The sequence below is a fragment of the Lampetra planeri genome, chromosome 25, assembly GCF_965212315.1.
Source record: "Lampetra planeri chromosome 25, kcLamPlan1.2.h2, whole genome shotgun sequence".
Classification (NCBI taxonomy): Eukaryota; Metazoa; Chordata; class Hyperoartia; order Petromyzontiformes; family Petromyzontidae; genus Lampetra; species Lampetra planeri.
In genome coordinates, this window is record NC_136131.1 from 8,103,724 (window position 1) to 8,128,944 (window position 25,221).

A 25,221-nucleotide genomic window follows, 5' to 3' on the forward strand; every position below is an offset into this window, starting at 1 on the left:
GGGTGATTGAATGAGTACACGCAATCAAGAAATTGAGCATAGTCATTTGTAGGCTGTGGGGCTACATGGTGAGCAGAGCAGCAACATCTATTGTTGTACTGTATTTCAATGCTCCCCATGTCTATGCTTCTCTTTTCCACCGATCCACACTGACCAGTGCGGTGAAGTATGGTCAAACAACACCCAAGACCTACATGGGGGAGTACATCATTATCCATTTAGCAGAGTGTGTGAAAAACACACGGTCACGCATCATTTTTTTTATATGATGTGTGTCTATGATGCGTATCTGGAAATATTATGAATCCACACTTTCCTGCAACTGATAAGCATTGCAATGCTGCAGCAAAGACGTCCGGTGTGAACGCTGTGCAAAGTCCGAGATTGAAATGCTACATTTTACGATGGGGTTGCAGGCATTTTGTCGCCAAAACAATTGCTGCAGATGTTGTAATCTGTCCAAACCTCACTTGGGCAGCATTGAAACCGTGCAAAGGACAAGCAAAACCCTTTGTCATCAATCAAGTTATCTCCATTCACACGGAGAGGAGCGGGAATGAAATATATTAAAAGGGTTAAGTCATAGCTTGAGATGGAACGTCGCATTTGCATGTCAGTCCAGGGTTCAAGGCAAACTTGAGAGTGAAATCCTCGGGGGGGGTGGAATGCAAATTCAATGTAACATTATTATTGTACCATCTTAGGTGCAAATAATCCCTATCATGTGCCATGTGAGCTTCGTAATTTCCTGAAGAAGCTCAACACGTTAGAATATCACGCCGACCAAACACGCGATACGGCCAAAATAACAAATGACGACATTTGCAGTGGACACCTAAGAGCTATGTGCCCATGGATCGTGATGATGATGAATGTATTCATCCAGCAGAGCCTCGATGTTTCAGAAGACTCTGTTTGTCAGGGGCTGCCCTGCATAAAATGTTTTGGGGAAATTCCATTCTTGAGAATCTCCTTGCATGCGGCGCAAAACGTCCGACAAGATGCCGAAGGGTGGCGAGCTGTTAATTACCTCGCCTGGTGTACAGGTGGCCGTGGGTTCGATCCCTACCCTAACTCCTGCATATTTTGAGTTTGCGTGTTCTTCCCGCAGAGGTGTGGACTCGAGTCATGTGACTTGGACTCGAGTCAGACTCGAGACATGAATTTGATGACTTGCGACTCGACTTGGACTTGCATAACAATGACTTTGTCCCACCTATGAGGTGTGGACTCGAGTCATGTGACTTGGACTCGAGTCAGACTCGAGTCATGAATTTGATGACTTGCGACTCGACTTGGACTTGCATAACAATGACTTTGTCCCACCTCTGTCTTCCCGTGGTCGCGTGGATTTTTTCTACGGGTCCTCCGGTTTTTCCCTCCACTTTTAGAATCGACGTGCGTTTAGAGTATTTGGCTGCTATTAATTTCCACGTGATAAGCCACCTCGTTGAGCCGTCATTTCTGATAGCCAGGTCGGGTCTGAAAAGAGCTATATAGCTCAGTGGGCCTTACCTGGTAAAGTAAAAATTGTATAGTTTTAAAAATAGAACAACACGCGGTAACGGGCGGAAAACGCGGCGCGGGAATTTTTTCACGCAAATCTCCATGTGTTCCACAAAGCCGTTGCCTTTTACAAAAGCGCGAGCTTAGAGGCGTGCGTCGCCACGTCCGCATCTGTTGACACCAAGCCCCCGGCTCCCGTTCCGAGCCGCGAGGTTGAGCTCCCCCAGCTCTGTGGCTATGGGTGTCTATTCGGTAACCGCGGTGGTGAGGTGTTAACTACCTCGCCTGGTACAGAGGAGGGCGTGCGTCGACCCCAACTCTGACACCTCTTTTTTCGGAGTTTCCTTGTTCTATACTCTTAGTTTTTTCGGTAAAGTCACGTAGGTAAAAAATGAAATTAATAAAAATAAAACCTACGTGACTTTACCGAAAGAACTAAGAGTATGAATCCTTGCAGTCACGAAAGCTTCAAATCTAGAATTTCCTTGTTCTCCCCGTGGTCGTGTGGATGTTTCTCCAGGCCATCCCGTTTTTGCCTCCATGTTTAGAATCGGCACGCGTTTAGAGTATTTGGCCGCTAAAAAAATTTCGCATGATGATAAGCCACTTCGTTGAGCTATCATTTGTGATAGCCAGGTCACTTCTGAATGAGATTTATAGCTCAGTTGGCCTTACCTGGTAAAATAAAAAATAGTTTAGTGCTAACCACTGTTTTCCATCTGCTTTTCAGAAACGATGACCTGGCAGCGGATGGAGGTGCGAGAGAAGGGTCCCTGCCCGCGCAGACGCCAGTGCTGCTGCCTGATCGGAGACCAGGCCATTCTGTTTGGCGGAACAAGGTCAGCGGAACAGAGAAAAATAACTCCCCCCCCCCCCCCCCAACAGCAGCACCCCCAATTAAACTGCGGTGTTCAGAGCAAAGTCGCTGCTAAGTAAGCCAGCTTTTTAAATGTGTCGCTGAATAGAAACAGCTTTCCCGGGTTCATCCGGAACTCTGTATATTTTTTCCAATCCCTATCACGTGCTGGGCTTAACTTTTAAATGTTATAATTTGGTACCGGTAATACGTATAGGCGCAGCACTGCAATGTCTTGCTTACACGTGTGATGACACAGGCTTCTCCACTAGAGGGAGCTTTAAAGAGCCCCTCTCTTAAGAGAGTGTCGCAGCCTCATCTTGCACGCTGGTCAGACGCCTTTGAAGACGTTCACTACTCGAGTGGCAATTCAATTGACAGTTTCTAGAACTTATATCGAGTGTTATTATAGAAGGCCTTTGCTTTCCCTCTGTTGTCGAGATATCCTCACGTGACAGTCAGACGCTGGGTTACTGCCCTGTGCGATCCACCTCCGATTTGCACGGACGGCTACGTATGGTGCGAAAGAAGTCTAAACGTACATACATTGTACATTCATTTGGCAGTACGCAAGCCCACGGGGTTTACTTGATGTGTTGCAAGGGAGAACCGGTCGATAATCGTTACATAGTAAAACAATAACCTTGCGGAAAAAAATCACATCTATTTTATTATAAGTTTTTTTTGCGTGGTGAAATAAGAAACATGAAGACGTTGCTTTTTATTTGCAAAAAGAACATTGTCACTGTTGGACATGTTGCCAGAGGGGGTTCCCGAGAGGTGAGAATTACATCACGCCTCTTCCCGGCGTAGGCAACGTGCGTGTGTGGGTTTTTTTCTTTCAAAATAGTCCTGACATTCAAGCCTCTCTACTCGATATTCTGCAGACATCAAACACTGGTGCTCACAACAAAGCTGGTCAGCTATTGGCCAAAATAAACCTATAAAAAGATGAAGGCTTACTCGAGAGACGCCTTTCCAAAATAAGAGTCGCACACGTGCAGTACGAACGTCGTCGTGGTGCTCTCCGCGCTGCACTCGATGTTTCCGGTTGTTTGTACGTTCTTAAAGGTCGATTGTGAAATATTTATTGCATATTTAATGTTGCTCATTGTATGATTCATTGCGCAGTACCACCACTGATAACCATCAACAGGAAAATCATTCACTTCAAAGGAACGCTCTCAACAGCGTTTATATTTTTCGTGCGTTCACCGATGGAAGATTAATGGTTTTAAAACGTGTTGTGATCCGTAATAACTGACCCACTTCTACTGGACATGTGTGGAAAAGAGCTTCATAGCTCATCGGATTTCTCCAGTATTTAAAAAAGATTATGATTCTGAATAACTAAATAGCACACAAATAACAATGCGATTGCTTTGTCAAAGCAAGAATTGTGTTTGGGGCCACACAATCTATTACAATTGTGTTGTCGGCAGTCGCCCTGTGGGGTTGATTCTATGTCTGCTTCCGTTCATAACCCTGCAGCGAGCACTGCACCCAACCACTACATACTGTGGCAGGGAATGTCATGTGAATGATTACGTCACAGAACTGCTACTGAAATCACTTCAAAAGACCTTTTTATCCACACCAGGGGGCATATCATTTATATTCGCCGACAAGCGGTGTTTGTCACATATAGCCAACTTTAATGCGCTGGGTGTTTGATGTGTAATTTCCAGGTCACCTACCCAGAGAGACTGGGCTGATATTGAGCCCTGACTGTAATTCATGGTCACCCATTTAGTGAAACAACATTGATTGCATGTAAATAACGTTTTAATTGGTATAACTTTCAATGTATCTAAAATGAAACGCGCATTGGTAATGATTCATTGATAATTACACAAGTTGAGAAAAAAATTGTCCGTGGCATGCAATAAAATATTTAAGTGGACAAATTAATTGTTTTTTTAGTCAACCAGTCGGCACCATGGGCTTCTTCTGGGAGCGCATAGTTTCAACAGCATCGCTTGAGTACAAGCAAACGGTGCACCGGTTTCGACAACAGTGTCTCATCAGCAGAGTCGGGCTCGCTTGGATTCCCTGCTTGTAAAATGCCGGACGTTATCGGCAAGGAACCTTCCTTTAAGAGACATGGCTTCTAGATCAGCCTCCGGAGCCACATGCCGCTCTGTAAGGACTGCTCCGTGACAGTTATTTAATCAACGGCCACCGTCTCGTATTCACCATGTGTCCATTGGCGGCTCGTGAAATATATATTTTTTCTTATCGAATTGGAACAAAAATGTCTCCTTGTTATTTCGGTTGCCGGAGCTGCCTCTTCTCGACGGGCGCAACACAACACAGCATAATCATTAGCGTCTATGTACAACAGCTGTTTAATCATTTGGGTAGGGGGGAGGTGTGAGGGGGGGGGTTCAACACGCGCGCTGCACATTTCCCCGCGTGTGCTGCACTTTTCTCCACACGTTGCTGCACATCGAAGCGAGAACCTTAACCTGCGGCGGTGAAAAGCGAGCCTCGCCGTTTCCTGTGTGCGTAACCCACCCCCCCCCCACCACCACCCCGCCACCTCGTTCTGGCTCGTTAGCAGCGCACGCGCCGGTGTTTTGCTCGGCTCGCTCAGGACGCGGTGGTAGTGGTGGTGGTGGGGGGGGGAGGCAGTAACCGCTGCTGGGCAACCTCAGTCAAAACACTGTCACTTGTTGCGTTTTCCTTTTTCCTGTTTGGCCAGCACTTAACCCTCTCCTGGCTGGCTGGCTGTCTGTCTGCCACCACGCGCACACCGCCTGCTCCCGCCCTCTTAAGTTGTCGTGTCGTATCTGTGCCTCGTTCTCCTTGGGGATGAGTCGGCGAGGAATAGATATAAAAAGGGCACCGCGGTGGCGAGATGTTAGATACCTCGCCTGGTATACAAGAGGTCGTGGCTCCGACCCGGATGCCTGCTTTATATTTGGAGTTTATGTAGGTCTCTCCCCGCGTGGATTTTTCCTCCGGTTCCTCTGGTTTTTCCCACCACATTTAGAATCAACGTGCGTTTAGAGTATTTGGCTGCAATAAATTTCCACATAATGATAAGCCACTTCGTTGAGCTATCATTTGTCGCTTCTGAAAAAGAGCTACATAGCTCAGTGGGCCTTACCTGCTAAAAGAAAAATAGATTCAGTTTTTTATTAGTTTAGATAGATGGTGCTGCTCCTCCTCAAATGTTTTTTAAAGCTGATTAGCGTTAAGAGCAGATCGTTGCTTCCTGTAGCGTGCGGAAAAATTCATATCTATTTATCCGGCACGTGATCGAAAGAGATTTGAAGACTTGACGCGATTGGGCATTGGTTGCAATTAGATTGGAGAATCAATTTCGTTTTGTCTCGTTTTTGCCGTCTCGCTGTATCGTTTCGCACTCTCTTGGTCATTTTCTCCCGAGGGTTTTCGTTTGGTCAGTCTGCCTTGGAATTAATATGCAAATATACTTTTTTAATAATTCTTAAATAACTGATTTCTACACACGTAATTCCATGCGTGTTTCCTGAGCTTAAGGGTTCATTTTAACCCACAAATCTCTGCATTGCAGCTTGCTCACCTTCTATAAAAGCAACATGTATTATTATTTTACATTTTTTTATATTCATCACCAAAATGTCTTCCTGACGATTAATTGTGAGCAGCCGAATGAATGTCAGCGTCACTTACAATTGGGAGCATCTTATTCAGTAATTATCTGAGCATTGCGACTCTAGAAAAACCAGAAAGTATGAACTTCCTTTGCACCGTTCATAGCCCACCGTGCTAATCGGAGGTGCGGGGGGGGGGCAACAAACTAAACAGAAAAAGCAGTTCTAAAGAAGTGAGTTTTCAATCTATATTTAAAAGTGAATAGCTCTGGTGGCTTCCTCATCGAGGTTGGCAGTGAAGTTGAATCTCTTGATCTCCTCGGCCTCGTGTCTCCACGCCCGGAAGTTTGCCACTGCTCACGACAGGACCCCTTTCCTCGGACAGGAAACAGCTGATTGAGGGCTCACGGTTTGGCCTCTCAGGTTGAACAAAAAAAAAGAAAACAATCCCCCTCGTGCTTTTTCTCCAAAAACATCGTGGGGCCGTTAATTCGCTAGATTAGCTCCTCTCTCTCACTTCCCCTTCCTCCAATGACCCCATTTGGATGTCCTCCTTTCTCTATCCCCGTGTATGCCCCCTTCCCTCCGTGTAATCTCCTCGCACTTGGTTTGAGCGAGACGATTGTTTTTATTCCTTCTTCCTTCACTGTGTGCGCGTGTTTTTTGGAGGCTTTGCCCTGTTTAAGTTTCGTTTTTTGGCCGATTGGAAGGTTGCAGCGCTGCCACGGCTGCTTTGCGCTGCCTAATAATGCGGAGGCGTTCACGACGTCAATATCAGCTTTAATAACAATGATTTCGATTTAAAGCTTTCGTGACTGCAGGGATTCATCTTCTTGGTTCTTTCGGTAAAGTCACGTAGAAGGGAAGTAATAAAATAATAAAAATAAAACATAATAAAATTAAACAATTCTCAAAAAAAGATGTGGTTCCAGACATACAGCACCCTGGTGTCTACAAACTAAGTTGCCTCTGTGGTAGCAGTTACATTGGACAAACCAAACGACATGTCTCGGACCGCATCCGTGAACATAAAGCTGACCTGAAACACGGTAGGACAAACACCTCAGCCGTGGCAGATCACTGTTACAACTCAGTGGGCTCACATGACATTGACTTCTCCAAGACAGAGGTTCTCTGCAAGCCACCTGGCTATCATGAGAGATTCGTTCATGAGGCGATTCACATATACAAACACAGAGACAATTTTAATCGAGAAGATGGATTCTGGCTTAGCAATCATTGGAAGGACGTAATAAACCATTTTGATACACATTAGGGTAGGTAGAATAATACATAGTGTTATGTTGAAATGTGGTTTATTGCAATACAGTATATAATGTAATGTTGGGTTTATCTATGGCAGTATATAGTACGGTATATGCTCGGTTGATGTAAGAGAATAAAGTTTAGATGGAAGCATATTATATAACTTTTACGACGTAGTATTGTAATGTATTACTTGCTGTTAATAACTCAGCTTATTGTAGAGTATAGTAAGTATACTGATGGTGCTATGCAGTTTATATTTTAGTCTTTGTATGTAGTTTATACCTTAGTTTTTCTACGGTGTTGTTTAGTTACTGCAGCTACATATCATTGGCATTCCTTTCCTTTGTTAATGCTAATCCCTGCACCCCCCCTTGGTGCTCTTGATCCTGCATAGTGCGTGGGCATGGTATGACTTTGAAGCCCCCCCGCCCCCTGCGCATTTCCCATGTATATGCTAAACTCATCTTGATATGCACATTCTTTTTGTTAAGGCGCTCTTCTACCACCCCCAACCCAGCTTATATGTAAGTTCCTAGCTTGAAGTGTCTCATTCTTCACCTGAGGACGGCTGCTTGCGTTGTGGCCGAAACGTCGTGAGAATTGTTTAATTTTATTATGTTTTATTTTTATTATTTTATTACTTCCCTTCTACGTGACTTTACCGAAAAAAACCAAGAAGATTAATAACAATGAGTTAAACTGCCTGAGGTTTTCAGCACCTCAAGTTAAATAAATAAGGCCAACTTTGTTGATTCGCCTCTACATTTGCCAATAAAGGATACCAATAGATTCCTGGAAGAGAAATATAAAGGTGTAAGAAAATGTAGTAATTTGAGGCCACGATTATATATACTCTGATTTGAAGTTTTCGTGACTGCAGGAATCCATACTCTTTGGTTTTTTCGGTAAAGTCACGTAGGTAGAAAATAATAGATCACGACGTGATCTATTATTTTCACGACGTGATCTGTTATTTTCTACCTACGTGACTTTACCGAAAGAACCAAAGTCACGAAAACTTCAAATCAACACGATTATATATTTAAGAATTGATTCTCCTTTTGGCAAATTAAAAATTACAACAGCCACTGGGTGGCTGCTGTGGTTATGTGAACCCATCGTGTCCATGTTTTTACATTCATTTGTCACTCCACTGTTTGATGAAGAGCTCCCCACATGTTTTTGTTCCTGGGGGGTGGTTTGACCATACTTCTCCATGGGGGTTAGTGTGGGTCGCCACTAATATTAGCCATGGCTGGAAATCAAACTCACATGGCCAGGTTCATAGCACGGCACCACTCCACCCAAAAAAGAATATGCAGTAAAACCTTGGATTGCGAGCATAATTCGTTCCGGAAACGTGTTTGTAATCCAAAGCACTCGTATATCAAAGCACTCGTATATCAGTTGTGATCACGTGACGCTCGGCAGACAAAGCGTGTACACGTACTACTCGTATTGCAAGACCTCGCTCGTTTATCAAATTAATATTTATTTTTAAAAATTTGCTCGTCTTGCAAAACACTCGCAGACCAAGTTACTCGCAATCCAAGGTTTTACTGTATACAAACCTAAAAGAACGTCAATTCTTTTTTTTGCACAAACTATTCAATACATGAGCTTAAGAATCATTTTCAATCTATGAGTCAAGTATTATTATGCATCGTAAAAGCGTTTTGTATGCGTATCGTATAGTTTGTAAAACAGGAATTACATGTGAATTGAAGGCTCTCACTCGATCTTTGTATTAAGTTAATAAGTAATACAAGCTGGAGATGGGAAGGGAAGGGTCTACATTTTCTTACCTTTGTCATCTCATTAAGCCCCCCTGTATCTGCCCAAAAGTGTTCTCCAGAGCCCAGATTGAAAATGAGAGTCACTTTAACTTTGCAAAAATATCACATTACCAGAGGTGGGAAAAAGTCATTGTTATGCAAGTCCAAGTCGAGTCGCAAGTCATCAAATTCATGACTCGAGTCTGACTCGAGTCCAAGTCACATGACTCGAGTCCACATCTCATAGGTGGGACAAAGTCATTGTTATGCAAGTCCAAGTCGAGTCGCAAGTCATCAAATTCATGACTCGAGTCTGACTCGAGTCCAAGTCACATGACTCGAGTCCACACCTCTGCACATTACCCCCATGTTTTTTACATGTGCGGTCGCTTTGTCAATCCACTGGTGGATGAGGGTCCCTCCCCACCCCGCGCGGGTCATGCGAGTGATTTGACAACGCGTAACCGTGCTAATTAGTGTGGGTTTGTAAAGGCAGGGAGCATAGAAGTGAAGTATAACGGTGGATGTTTTTTTCTGCACTGCCTTCTGCTGCCCACAATGTTGTTGAGTTATTTAAACAGTCCGATTAATTAATCTGTTAAAATAAATAATTTTGTGATACAGCTGCATTGCCAATGGTGCATGTCAAAGCCAATCACCAACAGCACAACCTCAACACTCGTCTCGTTCAGGCATTGTTATTGACACATGTGGGCACCGCGGTGGCGAGATGTTAACTCCCTCGCCTGGTGTGCAGGAGGTCGTGGGTTCGATCCCGACCCTGATGCCTGTATCATTGGAGTTTGCACCTTCTCCCCGTAATCGCCGTGGATTTATCTCCGGGCACTCAGGTTTTTTTTCCCTCCACATTTAGAAACGTGGCATTTTCACATAATAAGCTACTTGGTTGAGCTATCATTTGTGGCCAAGTCTCTTCTGCAAAAAAGCTATACAGCTCGGTGGGACTTACCTGGTAAAATCAAAAATTGTTTAGTTTAATTCTTATGTTCATGGAAAGTCACCTTGTCACAGCAAGGAGGTAAACTTTTTAATGCGCTGCTGCGGTTTGGTTATTTCATTCGCAACGACAAAAAACCAGCGCAAGACATTTGTGTTCCACCAGCGACGCAAATGATGTCATCTATCGAGCGACTTCTCTGTGCCAAGGCACCACGTGAAGCCAATTAAATGCGACTGCTGCCAATCAGTAGGCTTGCTGCCCCCCCCCCCCATCGCATACTTGCACAGAGGCTACCGGTTGGTAGATTTCAAGCACAGAAGTTGCTTTATCACTTGCAACAGTTGTCTGGCACGAGATAAGCATGCAGAAGAGATGCCCAGCTGGAATAGGCCTCCAGTCTTAATTAAGGAGAAAAGGCCAACTGCCTGTGATAAGGCCAACTATTTCCTTAATGCCATTTCTTCATTACCAGCAGGGAGTGGGATTATGTACATTATCTTCCCTCTTTCTACTCGCTTCTAAGTTCACCGAGGGAGCACTGGTGTCTCCCATGCATATCCTTGTCTCTTGTTGACATCTCTGGTTGTTTTATTTCTACTAAAATATCGCAGAATTTACACTATGGGAACCTCATTTGCCAGTAAAAATATGATAATTGGTTCTTTACCCTTCTATCTGGCAACAAAACTGACACCTTTTTACAAGGAGTCATGTTTGAATAGACCGCAATACCTGCAGTCATAATACAAACAAAAGAACATAATGTGCACTGTCCTTGAAGTTGATTGGTCCACACCCGAGACAGCTTTGCACATTATCAGAGTTATGTTCTTTTGTTTGTATTATGACTGCAGGTATTGCGGTCTATTCAAACATGACTCCTTGTAAAAAGGTGTCAGTTTTGTTGCCAGATAGAAGGGTAAAGAACCAATTATCATATCTCAGAATTACCGTTGCACGATGTGCTGATTTTTGCTCGCGCTCTGCGGCATTTCATTCAAAGATCCCAATGTTGCCTTGTATGGAAAGTGGGAAATTTAACAGAACCAGGGCAATGGCCAGAACGGAGGGGTAAAAAGGCCAGTTTAAGGAATTGTTGTCAAAGACGTACTTGGAGTTGGTAACCCGCTCCGTGTGCCTGCCGTAGCAGTGTTGGCACAAGGACGGGCTGTGAAAGGTTTCGGTGAATTAATGTCGGCTATTACCGTGGACTTGGGGGGGCGGGATCGGTGTCACATCGGTTAGCACACTGCACTGTGAAGTTCTATTCCTGACCGAGGCTAACTTCGGTGGCAAGTTGAGAGAGAGGGCACCTTTCCTTCACCAACCTGACCTCCAACCGGTGTGGTGAAGTATGGTCAAACAACCCATATGAAAGTGGCACGGTGTAGGTGGAAGTCCCTTTGTCCAAATCTCGATTGAAAACTAATTTCTTTAAAACTGATTTTCGTGTTTAGTTTGTCATCCTTCCTCCGCACCTCCAATTAGCACGGTTGGCTACATACGGTGCAAAAGAAGTTCAACCTACATCCAGCATTGAATTAACACTTGGCTGTAAATGAAATTATTATTTAACCGTGCATTCATTTCATTACCATCGGTATCTTTTGCGGCCAACATAGACCATGTAGTCTTATAATTCTAGACTTGGGAGTGGCCGGGTTCGTGAGTGAATGAGTGAGTGCTTGTTAGGCTGTCAGATGTGTGTGGCAGGAGTCGTGTGTTGGAGAGGTATGGGGGCAGGGGGGGGGCTGGTATGGTCGATGCTACAGAGGATGAGGAGCAGAGTGAGATGTGATAAGCTGGCTTGTGGCGGCCGCCCGCCCACAATGCTCCCTGGTGTTGCAGCCTTGTAAACAGTAGCTCTGAGCAGCTGGTGGCTCGTTGTCTGGACTCCACCCTCACCCCCCATACACCCAATGTAGAAACTTGGTGGTGTGGTGGGGGGGGTGATGGCGGTGGGAGGGGGGGGTGTCTTAATGATGCCTGCTTAATGTTGCGTAGCAAATCAAGCTCTCGTCTTTCCTTCACCGTCGTTTAATTTAACTGGGGTTTATTAAGAGAATGTGTTACTCACTGAAATACCTTGTCACTCGAGGTATGTGGTGTTTTTTTAAAGTTTAAGATCATTCCACTTTCCTTTAGTGATCAAATCAGTCATCGATATGTTAGAAAAAAAATACAAATAAATGCAACAATATATCCACCGTTGGATGAAGGCCTTCCCAAGCCATCGCCATCCCGCATGATCCCGTGATGTGACAATCCCACGATGTAGCAATTCCATCCGGCCCCCACGTGCGGTAGCGTGATTGTCACGTGTTACAGAGGTTCACGGTTCAATTCCAGGCGGCTGACCTGATTTTAATCCTGCGTGGTGTAACAGCTGTAATAATGTGGCCTTTAAAGATTCCGTGACGTAATTCGCAAGAGTCAGCCGTTGCGTGCCGGCAAAATTTGGCAAATTCGAAAGTTAGCAGCAAATTACTCAATTGGGCTTGTACATAGCAACCATCACCACATACTGGCAGCAGAATAATGTGCCAGGTCACTGTTGGAAACGAGACTGGTCCTGATCTCTTGGTTAAACAAAATCAACTAAACCAAAATCTTTACACAGCTTTTCAGATTCTGTTCCCTTTGCCTCGTCCATGTCCATACGCCACTCGGGTACTATACACGCGTTGAGAATACATCTTAAGTAAATATTTGTCGTAGGGACACAACAGGGAGAATGTGTCGGTATAACGTGAATCGGTTTTGACAACCGTCCATCATTTCTGCTGCCCTTTTACAGTCACTACGATCGGCTAAAAAAAAAAAATCCGATTCTTAAACAATCTGAGCCGCGCCTCGCCTCTCCCGTTCCATTCCAAACGTCTCCGCACTTCAGTTTCTCCGCCACCACCGCCGCCACTCACGGGGAAGACCCCGGGGGGCCGATGACACGGTAAAGCTAAGCAGGCCCTCGTCCCGCCCTCGCAGACGCAGACACGCCGGCACGGCGCAGACGCGCGCAGAAACACGCGCGGGAGAGATAGCGGCTCTCCCCGAGAGCCTGAGCGAGCGGGCATGAAAGAGCAACGGTGACTGACACAAAGGCACCCGCGCACGCTCTCCGAGATGGAGACGGCTGATAGGACACGCGCAGATCACAGGCAGCGGCGCTGGCGCGTGCGGGGCCGGCTTCACCCAGCGTCGTCTCGCCTCGCGGCGATCTGGATTGCGATCGCCCTGGCCACGGCCGCCGGTGTCTGTCGGTTCGGAGCCGTTGTCTCCCTCGCTCGTGCGCTCGGGGGTTGGTGGTCTTGATAAGGCGGCTTCAAATGGCCCCTGCCGTAGGAATATGGACAATCCGCCGGCAGCTGGCTGGGCTTGCCGGCGGATTTCCCGTACGAGGAAACATCTTTGCTGCGTTGTACGCTTCTTACATTTGTACTCTTGAAACGCGGCGGAATATGCATCCCCCCGCCCCCGTACACCGACGTTGAACGTCTCAAGGTGCTGTAAATACATTGGGTGTAATTTACCACGATAAAATCCTTGCTTGTAAAACTTGCCCTTTTTTGGGGGGGGGGGCGGGGTGATGCGGGTCGAAACACGTGTAGGCAGGAAGGCAGGCTCCCCCCTGCCCTCCCATTCCTGGAAAGATGATCCCCTTCCTGGTGTTTACACATAGCTGCTGTTTCCGCCGTTGTTTTATTTTATTTTATTCTTTTATTTGTTTTATTTTCCCCTTTTTTTTTACACGTTTCCCTCGTACCAGATTTACAGCCGAGAGATTGAAAGGGGTTGCGGGGTGGGCAAGGGGCAGGCGTAGAGAGGGAGTTGCGGGGGTCCCGAGGTCACCCGCCAGGCTAAGAGGGGTCACGGCAGGATGGTTTTTGTTGTAGGAAAATTCGTCGGGGCGTTAAGTGCGGGGCTGATTGACAGGGAGCAGTCGTTTGTGTGGTTTGCAGTCGGATTTCGCAAAAAAACATTTTACATTTCGCAAATATAATCTCGGCAAAGATGCTTATGTGATAAAAACTGCCTATTCAGATCAGACATAGACCAGAGTACAGATTTCAGATCGTGAATTAAATTTCCCACGCGTACAAATACATAAACTTTACGATGACGATGGTGGCGGTGGTTGTGCTGTGGCTGCTGATAATAATGATGATGGTGGTGCAGTTGGTGGCAATAACATTGAATACAATGGCGGTGATGACGGCGGTGGTTGTGTCGTACCGTGGATGATGAGAATGATTGAGTTAGTGGTAGTGATTTGGATATGGCGATGATGGCAGCATATGGGTGTTGGTGCACTTTGTAAAAAATTTAAAAACATAACGATGATGTTGTTTTTTTTAATGTTTTCGCAGTCCCTGTCCAGAGCAAGGCATGGGGGATGAGTTCAACTTGATGGATCACTCGGACCTCTACATCCTCGACTTTGGTACGTAGTGAATCTCCGTGCAACATTGGTGCATGATCTCGATAGTTCCTAACATGGTGCTTCGTGCGTACCAGAAACGTCCATCAATAATAAACATTCTCGGGGAAATAAATGATGATGATGATGATAATTGCAACTTGTAACGCGCTCGCACAGAGAGAGAGAGAGAGAGAACGACTCGGAGGCGCGAGGATTCAGAGGAGCGGGGAAGGCAGCAGCCAGGCGTCGAGCCAGTGCCAAATTCCCCCACCCCAAGCGCTCATCATCATCATCATCACCATGTCCCTCGGGGCATAGCAGTCCCCACGAGCCACTACCAGGCAATCCTGTCCTGCCCTAGCCGCCACGCTGAATGCACGCCAAGGCCGTGGTGTCGAAGATCGGCCCTCGGGCCGTCGACGATCGCGTGCAGGGCTCTGGCGCGATCCGTCGATGCGTCCGCCCGGGCAACGTGTCCGCAGGGCGGCTTAAAGTCTTCTGGCCCTGATCGTTTCGTGCACTGCCGGGCATCCCGTGCGAAGGGCGGACCTCGACATTTGTGATGTGTACACTGAAGCCTTGCCATCCTCCTTCTGTATGTGAAAAGGTGTTGTCGACCATTTAGTTGGTGTGGGCGGAGCTTCGCTGAGCCTCGACGCTTTTGTGTCAAGGGGTGTCCTGCATTGGGACGGTTGGCCAATTTCCGCTAACGAGTGGTTTGGTGTGTGGGAGGAAACGATCGAGAGGAAGGTGTATTTATAAAAGGGGCTCTGTTGTACACATGCGACGTATACCCTCTTAGGGCGAAGATTCAACAAACCTGCTCATTACACAGCTGCGAGTGAACTGCTATCAGTGCGCCAAATACACTTTCACTCCCCGTTTCCGCTGACGTTTGAGATGGCCTCGGAAAGCCGCCGTGAGAGTAAAAACGTGCGTCCGCCTCGACCGCGCGTGATCTGGCCGGTGCGTCTTGAGCGTTGGCAAGACTCGAGTGTGCTTACTTATTCGGAAACGTTCACCAGAAACAACGGGACATCCGTACCATACCGTTGGATGCGGCGGTGTACTGGAGACTGCAAAAATCAGCACCGTCCGTATATTGTATAGAGCAGGGGTCTGCAACCTGTGGCTCCGAAGTCGCATGCAGCTCATTAACGACTCCTTTGTGACGTTATTTATTAAGAACCACCGTCCCGTATTCACCACGTCCATTGCGGTTCTTGAAATGTTGGGGTTTTTACCCAAGTCGAAAACACAATGGCTCTTCTTCTTGGTTCTTTCGGTAAAGTCACGTAGAAGGGAAGTAATAAAATAATAAATTATGTTTTATTTTTATTATTTTATTACTTCCCTTCTACGTGACTTTACCGAAAGAACCAAGAAGATGAATCCCTGCAGTCACGAAAGCTTTAAATCGAAAAGAAAACACAATGGCTCTCGTTGTTGTGGTTGCCAACCCCTGGTATAGAGCATGACGTTAAATGTAAAGGCGCAGCCCTGCAATGGCCTGCTCACGACCCTGCAAGCGAAAAGGGGTCTTCATCTATAGAGAGCTCCCCGGAGGGTGTTTGACCTACTCACTGACAATGTCTCAGTAGAAATAGGAGCTACCCACACTTTGCCCCCATCGCACGCGATCTGTTGATTGACTAACTGCGGCGGTGTGTCGTACGATGTTTATTCGTTGTATCCTATCACACACTTCGTTGAGCTATCGTTTGTGGCGAGATCGCTTCTAAAACAGAAGCTTAATAGCTCGGAGGGCTTTACCTGGTAAGATAAAAAAAATCTTTTTTTAAATTTGTATATTTTTTAAGTGCTTTGTTTACCTTTCCTATATATGCCACTCCTATCGTGTTGTATTGTTGTTGTAACATTCTGATCCGTGCCCCTACTGGACATCGGTGAAAAAGAGCTTCATAGCTCATCGGATTTCCACCAGTATAAATAAATATTATAATTTTGGTAAATGCCATCACTAAACCCAGGAATGACAAGTGAATATTCACTATTACTATGCCTGGTTTTTATTATGAAAAGATAATCTGTTCATCATCTGAACTCGTAAACAACTAAATACAGACACATGATCAAAACCTAATTGCCCAGAATGGTCTGCTGCATTGGTAACGCTTGAAGAGAGCATTAAAATGCAAATCTCAAGAGGAGTCGGGTTATTGGCGAAGCATTCGCCAAGGCAAATCAAGACGAGGGTGCCACGGTGGCGAGGTGTTAACTACCTCCCCTGGTCGTGGTTTCGATCCGGACCTGTATATTCTTTGGTTCTTTCGGTAAAGTCACATGGGTAGAAAATAATAAAAGAATGATAATAATACATATATTTTCTTATTATTATGGTCGACAAAACGTCGTGAGTTTTTTTTTTAATTCATAAAAAAATTTTATTTTATTATTTTCTATCTACGCGACTTTACCATTTGAACCAAAGAATATGAATTTCTGCAGTCACGAAAGTTTTAAGCCAAAATCTGACCTGTATATTTGTAGTTTGTATGCTCTCTCTCTCTCCCCGTGGTCATGTGGATTTTTCTCCGGGTTCTCCGGTGTTTCCCTGTTCATTTAGAAACAACGTGCGTTCATATTATTTGGCTGCTATACATTTCCACGTGATAAGCCACTTTGTTGAGCTATCATTTGTAGCCAAGTAGCTTCTGAAAATGAGCTCTATATCTCAGTGGGCCTTACCTGGTAAAATAAAACAAAATTTTGGTTTATAGTTTTAGTTTAAAAAAGAAGTAGATCTTATCTCCTATCGTTTAGTTTAATATTTTAAATCGCAACTACGTTAGAACTCCAAATTGCGTTGAAGAAACATCCAATTCTAACTGTTGTGTGTAGATGTGTAGACTACTGCCTTCTCTTGTGGATCATAACCGTTGTGTTTGTGCGTTTTATCTTTCAGCACCAAGTTTGAAAACCCTTTGCACACTGGCGGTCGTGCAGTATAAGTTGGATCTGTCCAACCTCCCTCATGACATCCGGTAAACTATTGCAGGGACATTTTTTATCGTCTTAAATATAAAAAAGATCGTAGCAGGCGGCAATGTTGCAATGTCTAATCTCAATTTTCACATGTGTCTTAAGGCAGAATTTCATTTATTTTCCCTCAATATCGATGGCAAAAGCTCAATGCAGCATTGTTCACCGTTAGCGCTCGGTCGGTATCTCCGAGTCTCCTTAACCCCTTTCCTCGTTGCGAGACGTCTCTGCAAGTTGCAGGGCGAGGGTCCCCTTCGCCAGATCTCGGAACGTGCTATCGGCTCGGCATACATTTTACTCGCAGAGGTGTAGGAGCAGCGCCGTTGTTTTTAAAAACGTTGTTACTCACCGCAGAGAAGCGTAGCGACTCGACCGCCGCCACTCTACGAAAGCCGGGGGGGGGGGGGGGCATTTCAGATGTTCGTCGTGCGGCAACTCTAGAAAGTCGTCCACTGACTGAACTCGCTCGCCGACATCGACGTGAACATACAGACGTGTCGCTGATCAACTCCCTGCCTTTATCTGAACCAATAACAATAATCCCCATTATCATCATCATCATCAGAGTTGGTATACAGGTGCAATTGCGCATCGTTGGATTTGCACAGCTTGCGTATATTTCAACGTTCGTTATCTCGGCTGTAATCTGACGCCCGCCCCCGCCCGCCCGCCCGCCCGCGCCAAAATTCTCTGCCGGAGAGAGAAAACCGGCGAGAGAGGCGCGTGGCTCTGAGATGCCGTTACGCATCTCCTCCACGCCTCCCCCTCGCCTCCTTCGCTCCGTTACGTTGTCACCACCCCGGGTGTTGTCTCAGCTGCAGGTTCGCCAAGTGAAATGCGCTCCCCCCCCCCCCACCCTTTCTCAGAGAGGTCTATTAACTCCGTGCTCGTCTAAAAAACAATAAGCTCCGATGATCGGATTTTGTTTTCGGATGGAGGTACGTTTGTGTCAACAGCCGATTCTCTCGTCTCCCCCCCCTCGCTGCTCCTTTCTCTTTTGTTTTGCCTTCCACCGCCTCCTTAATGCCATAAGACGGAGAGATCAGACGCGGACAACCCACATTCGTTTTGTTTTACTCACTTGTGTAATCTGTTGAGGCTTTTGCCGACGCGTGATGGTGTTGTTTGTTTATTGCCCATTGCGTCTGTTGCCACGTGCGGTTCAATCCCCCCGACTTGAAGTATTTGCCGCGAGATGCGTGGCGCCTGATCTGGAGAGGCGGCGGCGGCGTTGGCTTGGGTAGGCCCTCATCCAGCAGTTGATTGACCATGGTTGTGTATGTATGTTGACATTCTTGCACGCCGTACGTAGCCAATCGTGCTAATCGAAGGTGCGAGGAAGTTGGAGGTGCGTGGGAATCCGAGGTGCGGGGGTGATGATGATGATGTGTCACATGGTGGTGGAGCGGTGGCACAGTGAGGGTTCAAACTTTGCTATGAAGCAGCTGAGCCGAGTTCGATTCCCTGCCACGGTTTGCATCGGTGGCGAGTGATATCTGAATCGGTCACGGGCTGCTCCCATCTTCGCTAACCCCGCTATCATTCTTCGCTTTCTTATCCAAGTGTGGTACGTGACGACATACCCTCCGTGTAAATTTAAAACATGTTTCTCATTTACGAAATGTTGGCAAATCTGCAACATCCAGCCCAAGGTACCCGTGTGTATAAGATAAGAACTGCGTAGCAGAAGATCTACTTATTTTAAACTGAAACTATAAACACATTTTTTTTTGTCTTTGACCAGGGTAAAGCCCGTTTGTAGCTCTTTTTCAGAAGCGATCTGGGTATCACAAATTATAGCTCAACGAAGTGGCTTATGTGGGAATTTATAGCAGCCAAATACTCTTAAACCCATGTCGATTCTAAATGTGGAGGGAAAACCGGCAGACCCGGAGAAAAATCCAGACTACCACGGGGAGAAAAACATGCACACTCCATATATACATGCGTCAAGGGTCAGGATTGAAGCTGCGACCTCCTGTATACCAGGCGAGGCAGCTAACATTTCGCCACCGTGTCGCCCGTCTTCAACGCGCATCGGTCATTTGAGTGGAGCACAAGCAAAGCCACTTCACAACCGCCCGGGGGCCCAAATGGTGTTCCTGGAACCCCGGAGCGAACTCGCCGCCACGCCAACTTGGCACCCTCGCCGCCCCGAAGGACAGAACACAGCCCCCCCAAATTGTCTTGGCCACGTGCGCCAAGGGGGCTTGGGTTTCCAGTGCAGATATTGCAGGCACGCGCCGCCGCCGGCGGGCACAGCAGCAGCAGCAGCGGTGCCTTTTAGTGCCGCTTCCGAGCATTGTTAAGCATTTATGGCTCGGTTGAAGGTAACAGGATAGCCCCATTTGAAGTGGCGATGGTAAAAAAGAGGGCACACGCAGACACGCGCACATACAAAGCTCCCACCCCCCACATAGCCCTGACACAGATTGTTGAGACAAGTGCTGTTAGCGAGTGCTTATGAAGGCCGTCACGGCGCACGAGTGGGTGGTATGGCCAGCACGACGCACGCCTGGCAGCCTTTGTCTCTCCAGCATTGATGCTTACAAAGCCCACTGGCTACTTATTTAAGGCGTAATTGACCTAGGCGAGACCCAGTTCAGAGATTGTGCCGCTGATGTCAGCTTTGGCTGGGAATGAAACTTGGGCTGCCTGGTTCATAGTGTAGTGAGCTAATCGCTATGCTACTGCTCAAGACAAAGATCCCCCCCCGTATAGCCTTTACCAGGCTGTTGGGGCGAGTGCTGTTTGTGAGTAACACCTTTGAAGGCCGTATGTTGAACTTCTTTCGCACCGTACGTAGCCAACCGTGCTAATCGGAGGTGCGGGGGAAGGACAACAAACTTAACACAAAAAGCAGTTCTAACGAAATTTGTTTTCAACCTAGATTTAAAAGTGCATAGCTCCAGTGCCTTCCTAATATCGCAGAAGCGCATATGAACTACCCGCAATAGGCGGTAGTGTGGCCCGCACCACGCTCGCCTGCCTGTGCTTCTCCCAGCGCTTCCCTTTACTGAATGAACCCAGGCGAGATTCAGGACCGCTTCGGAAAATCTGTGCGCCGTACCTGGTGAAATAAAATAGCTTAATCTTAATTTTAGAACTTTTGTGACTGCAGGAATTATTATTTGGTTCTTTCGGTTAAGTCACGTCTAAAGATAAAATAATAAATTAAATTAAATAATAGAATACGACGTTTCGATTGCAACACAAGCAATCATCATCAGGTATAATGAAATAGCGACATAAAATCGAACCAGAAAACTATAAACAGACATATTAGCAGACAGATATCACCAAGATACATAGAGAGAGCAACACAGGTAACAGAGAGAGGTGATCGTCTCTGTGGGGTGGCCTTAAATGTATTATTTTATCTTTAGACGTGACTTAACCGAAAGAACCAAATAATAAAATAGCTTAGTTTCGTTTTAGTCGCCACTGATGTTAGTCGTGGCCAGGAATCAAAACTTGAGCAGCCAGATTTGCAGTGCAGTGCGCTAACCACTACGCTAGCACCCCACAGCCCCTCCCCCCGCCTCTCGCACACAAGCAAATACATGGCGGCGCATGGGCACGCACCGTGCACCATTCCCCAGAAAGGCAGAGGAGAACCCTTCGATGAAATTGATGAATGGAGAAGCGGAAAAAAAGGTCTCGTGCGGTGTCGGCGTAGGCAAACAACCGCCGCTAATCCCCGAAGCAGCGAAGGAGCAGCGGCGCACACGCGTCTCTCAGTGTGGGATGTGTCGGGGGTTAAAGGGGGCCACCGGCCCCTGCTAGGATGACAGGACTCCACTGGAGCCGAGAAGGGGGGGGGGGGTCCTTATCAGCGGCCAGCATACGGGCCAGATGGTTCTCTCGTTATCAGCCACCAACACCCTACCCCTCCCTCCCTCCCCGCTCGCTTGCTCCCTGCCTTCCCCACACCCCTTCTCCTTCTTCTTCACTACTGCCTGCAAGAGCAGCTTAAGTAAACACGGATTCCCCCACTCTCTCGCTAGGTGCCCCGTGCTGTGTGGGTGGTTCTTTTTCGTTTTCCCCAGAACGGCTGCCCCTCCGTATTGTATGCACGCACGCCTCCTACGGGGGACCACCACTCTACACCGGCGGCGGTGTTGATGATGTAACCCGCGCGGTGTGCCGGCTTAATTGGCGGAGGTGGTGGTGTTTTTTTTAAAGAATGACTTTCGGCAAACGTTGTGTGCGTGTGTGTGTGTCTGCTTGGGGGAGCGGTGTAGTGAAATGGTTAGCGTGCCAGCGCTACGAACCCTCTGACCCTGAGTTTGATTCCTGGGCCACAACTGATATGAGTTGGTGAGTGATTTTGGAACCCCCATTTCTGACACGGCACAGGGGGAGGCCCTTAATCCAGCAGTGGATTTACAAGCTGTGCCCTGGGAGGGGGGGGGCAGCAGTAGCATCGTGGTTGGTTTATCGCTGTGCGAACCCTACAACTCGAGTTCGATTCCCAGCCAGGGCCAACGCGATTGGTGAATATTTTAACTGGCCGTGGGCCTCTCCCCTAGGTTAACTTGGCCTTAAACATCGACTTAGGTTCAGTGTGTAATCGTCGTCCCCGTTGAGATGAATGCAACAGTGTGTGGTGCTGGCCTGGCCACACCAGTCCCCTCGTGTGCCATGCCGGCCTTCGCGTAGGGTGCTCGCGAATAGCAACAGTCCAATATGCCCTAACACGGCCGATGTTTATCATTGTCCGTTCTTTTTTTTTTTACCCATCAGGTGGGAGATTACTGCCATGACGACCAACAGCAACATCAGCCGGCCCATCTTCTCGTCGCACGGATGAATTGGAGGCAAATGTTGAGCCCTCGCTGCTCGGCGATTGTTTGTGGAGGTTTTTATTCTTGGGGACTGCGACTCGCCTGGCATTTCGCCCCGGACATACCAGATGCTTTCATCATCTGGGTCGGGCCTGGGTCGGGTCTGGCCTGGGTGTGTCCTCGCTTCTCGACGTGACGTCGCGTGGCCTGGAGAGAGAAAGAGAGCGAGCGGGCTGTGACCACCAGCAGTTGGATAGACATTTTGTCTCTTCCGAGCCTCGATAGCTAACGCGGATGATGGAACGCTTTCGTTGTCGGAGCGTGAGATACAATTCAAAACGCACAGGGACTCGTACTCAAGGGGAAATGAATAAAATGCTACACAAATCGGAAATGTCGTATTTTATTTTTCATCGCTAGTCTGATTGCATTATCGTTTCCTCTTAACATCAGTATTCATGGTGATTTAGTGTTCTTTAAGTACTGGATAGACTAGCCTGCATTTTAGAAATGACAATTGGAAGATGTCGGTTTTTTTTGTTCCGATGCAAACATTTTTACCCGTGCGAGTTACGAGTGCATTCTCTCACGTCGCGTACAGACCACGCACACGTTCTACATATATAAACGCAATGCTCCGAAAATCAGGACACACGGGATTATTATATTTTAACCGATCACATTGCGTTACGTTCATTTATTTTAACAAGTTCAAACTTACTCTCATTAACATGAAAGCATGCAACGAATTTTTTGAGAGTTGAGTTTATACTTAATTCTTTGGTGTACTCATAGACCATTCATCAATTTTTGTTTTGGTAACTTTCCTGCCATTTTTTAATGTCGCCTGAAAAGGAAGACGGAAAATGGATTTTAAAATTTAAAAAAACAATTGAAGTTATTTTAATGCCAATGTTAAAATTCATAAAATAACCCTACGCGTCCTGACTTTTGGGGCCACTGGACACATGCATACACGTCCAACACACACATCACTTGCGTGTGTGTGTGTGTGCGCGTGTGTACACGTACAACACGCGTCTCATGCATGCGTACACGTACAACACACGAATCTCGTGCGTGTGCGTGCGTACATGCACAACACACGAATCTCGTGCGTGTGCGTGCGTGTGTACATGCACAACACAGGAATCGCGTGCGTGTGCGCATGCGCGTACGCTTGTCCACTTGAACTCGCGTTGCTCTCCTCAATTTTTTTTTAAGCCAAATGTCGAGAATTGCACGACCCCGTCACTTTCAGTTTTTGAACAACAGAATGAAGCAAAGCCAAATGACATATATTCTTGTGCGGTGAAGTTGTTTACAGTTTGGTGCTCCAGTTATATAAAAAAAAACCCTCCGGGTCTCGTGTGCGTGTTGCGTAGCGCCACGGGGCTTGCCCGTAATCGAGAGTTATTGTTTTGATGCGTGTGCCGTGTTCAGCTTTTGCCTTTTTGAGAGCTCGCCAAGAGAGCTAAGCTCGCCGTGTGCGCGGATGTGTGTCGCGTGTGCTGTAAATGTGCAGGTTTGAAATGGGAGAATAATTATTAAAGTCTCCACCCGTTGGTTAACTCGTCGCGTTGCGTGTGGGTTTATTGGCCGTCATAATAATTGGTACGTTTTGTTAGTCGCGACATTCTTATCACGAAGGAAGGAACGAAACTAAAAGCGAAACTTTCTTTTACCAGGTAAGGCCCCACTGGGCTATGTAGCTCTTTTTCAGAAGTGACCTATCTGCAAATAATAGCTCAATGAGAAGTGGCTTATCATGAGTAAATGTATATCAGCTAAATGCTCTTAAACGTGATGTTGATTCAAAATGCGAATGGCAAAACCGGGAGGGCCCGGAGAGAAATCCACGCCAGCACGGGGGGAGAAGAGAGCGAGACACCGCAAACTCCAAATATACAGCAGCAGCAGGCGTGAGGGTTGGGATCAAACCCATGACCTGTATACCAGGCGAGGTAGTTAACATCTATTATAGATTTGAAGCTTTCGTGACTGCAAGGATTCATACTCAGGTTTTTTCGGTAAAGTCACGTAGGCAAAAATAAATAATAAAAATAAATAACACTAATAATATAAATAAAGTAATTATTTTATTTCCATTATCTCGATTATTTAATTATTTTATTGCCCTAATTATTTCCCTTAATTCTTTTATTCCTATTCTACTTTTTATTTTTACCTACGTGACTTTACCGAAAATAACTAAGAGTATAGTTAACATCTCCCAGCCACCGTGCCGTTTCAGAGAAGAACCCTCTGCAAGAAACGGCGTGCGTGCTACCCTCTGCGCCCACCTCCGATGAGCACGCTTGGCCACGTACGGTGCGAAAGAAGTTCAACAATGCGACCCGTGTGTTGCCTGCCATGTGCAAAAGCAAGTTGAGTTAAATTGTCAGAACATTTTGTTGTTGTCAAATTTTCTACATTCGTTGTTGCGCATCGCCGTCACGTGACATTGGCCCCCACACGTGTCAAAGGGCGTCTCGCGGGATCTTTTAGCGCCCGCTCTGAAGCAGGCGGCGCGTGGTACCGACCGGTGAATTCGTGCGCCGCAGCAATAAGCCGAGGCAGCCTGCCCGATTGGAATCCACGAGCCTCTGCTGCAAGAAACGGCGGACGTCGCTACCACCTCGCAAACCCCTCCGCCACGAGGTGCCAGAGATGGTGTTGTTCACTCTAATTGAAATCTGTTAAATTGACCATACACCATAATTAACTTTCAGGGTTTCAATGTGTGTGTGTTGAACTTCTTTCACACCTTGCATAGCCAACCGTGCTAATCGAAGGTGCGAAAGAGTTGTAATCGTAGAATAAATTAGTCTGTAGAGTTTTTCTTTATTTCATACAGGTATTACGTAGTGATCTGTTACAAACCTGTTAGATTGTAGGAGCATTGCCAATGACCAAAGTAACAAATTACGCCGGATCTCGCCAGATCCTGGAAGGCTAAGCAGGCGTGAGCCTGGAAAGTGCGTGAATGGTTGCCTGCCACGATGCACGCCGGTTGTGGTGAAGGCCACTAGGGCTACGTGGTGAGAAGTGGAGGGCAGTGCA

General features: G+C 46.7%; 1 protein-coding gene across 6 annotated transcripts in view; it reads left to right on the forward strand.

Moving 5' to 3' along the window:
- The window catches only part of KLHDC3 (kelch domain containing 3), a 45,867-nt gene extending 22,138 nt beyond the window's left edge, over positions 1 to 23,729 (forward strand). For 5 of the 6 annotated variants that reach the window (XM_078606171.1, XM_078606170.1, XM_078606172.1 and 2 more), the window contains 4 exons: positions 2,237 to 2,345; positions 14,316 to 14,389; positions 17,295 to 17,373; positions 22,118 to 23,729. In XM_078606171.1, coding sequence (XP_078462297.1) covers positions 2,237 to 2,345; positions 14,316 to 14,389; positions 17,295 to 17,373; positions 22,118 to 22,184 — 329 coding nt within the window. In that variant the 3' untranslated portion in view covers positions 22,185 to 23,729. Of the gene's footprint in view, positions 1 to 2,236; positions 2,346 to 14,315; positions 14,390 to 17,294; positions 17,374 to 18,683; positions 18,737 to 22,117 lie in introns of all 6 variants that reach the window. The other variant, XM_078606175.1, reaches the window with a different exon arrangement.
- Positions 23,730 to 25,221: the final 1,492 nt, after the last annotated feature.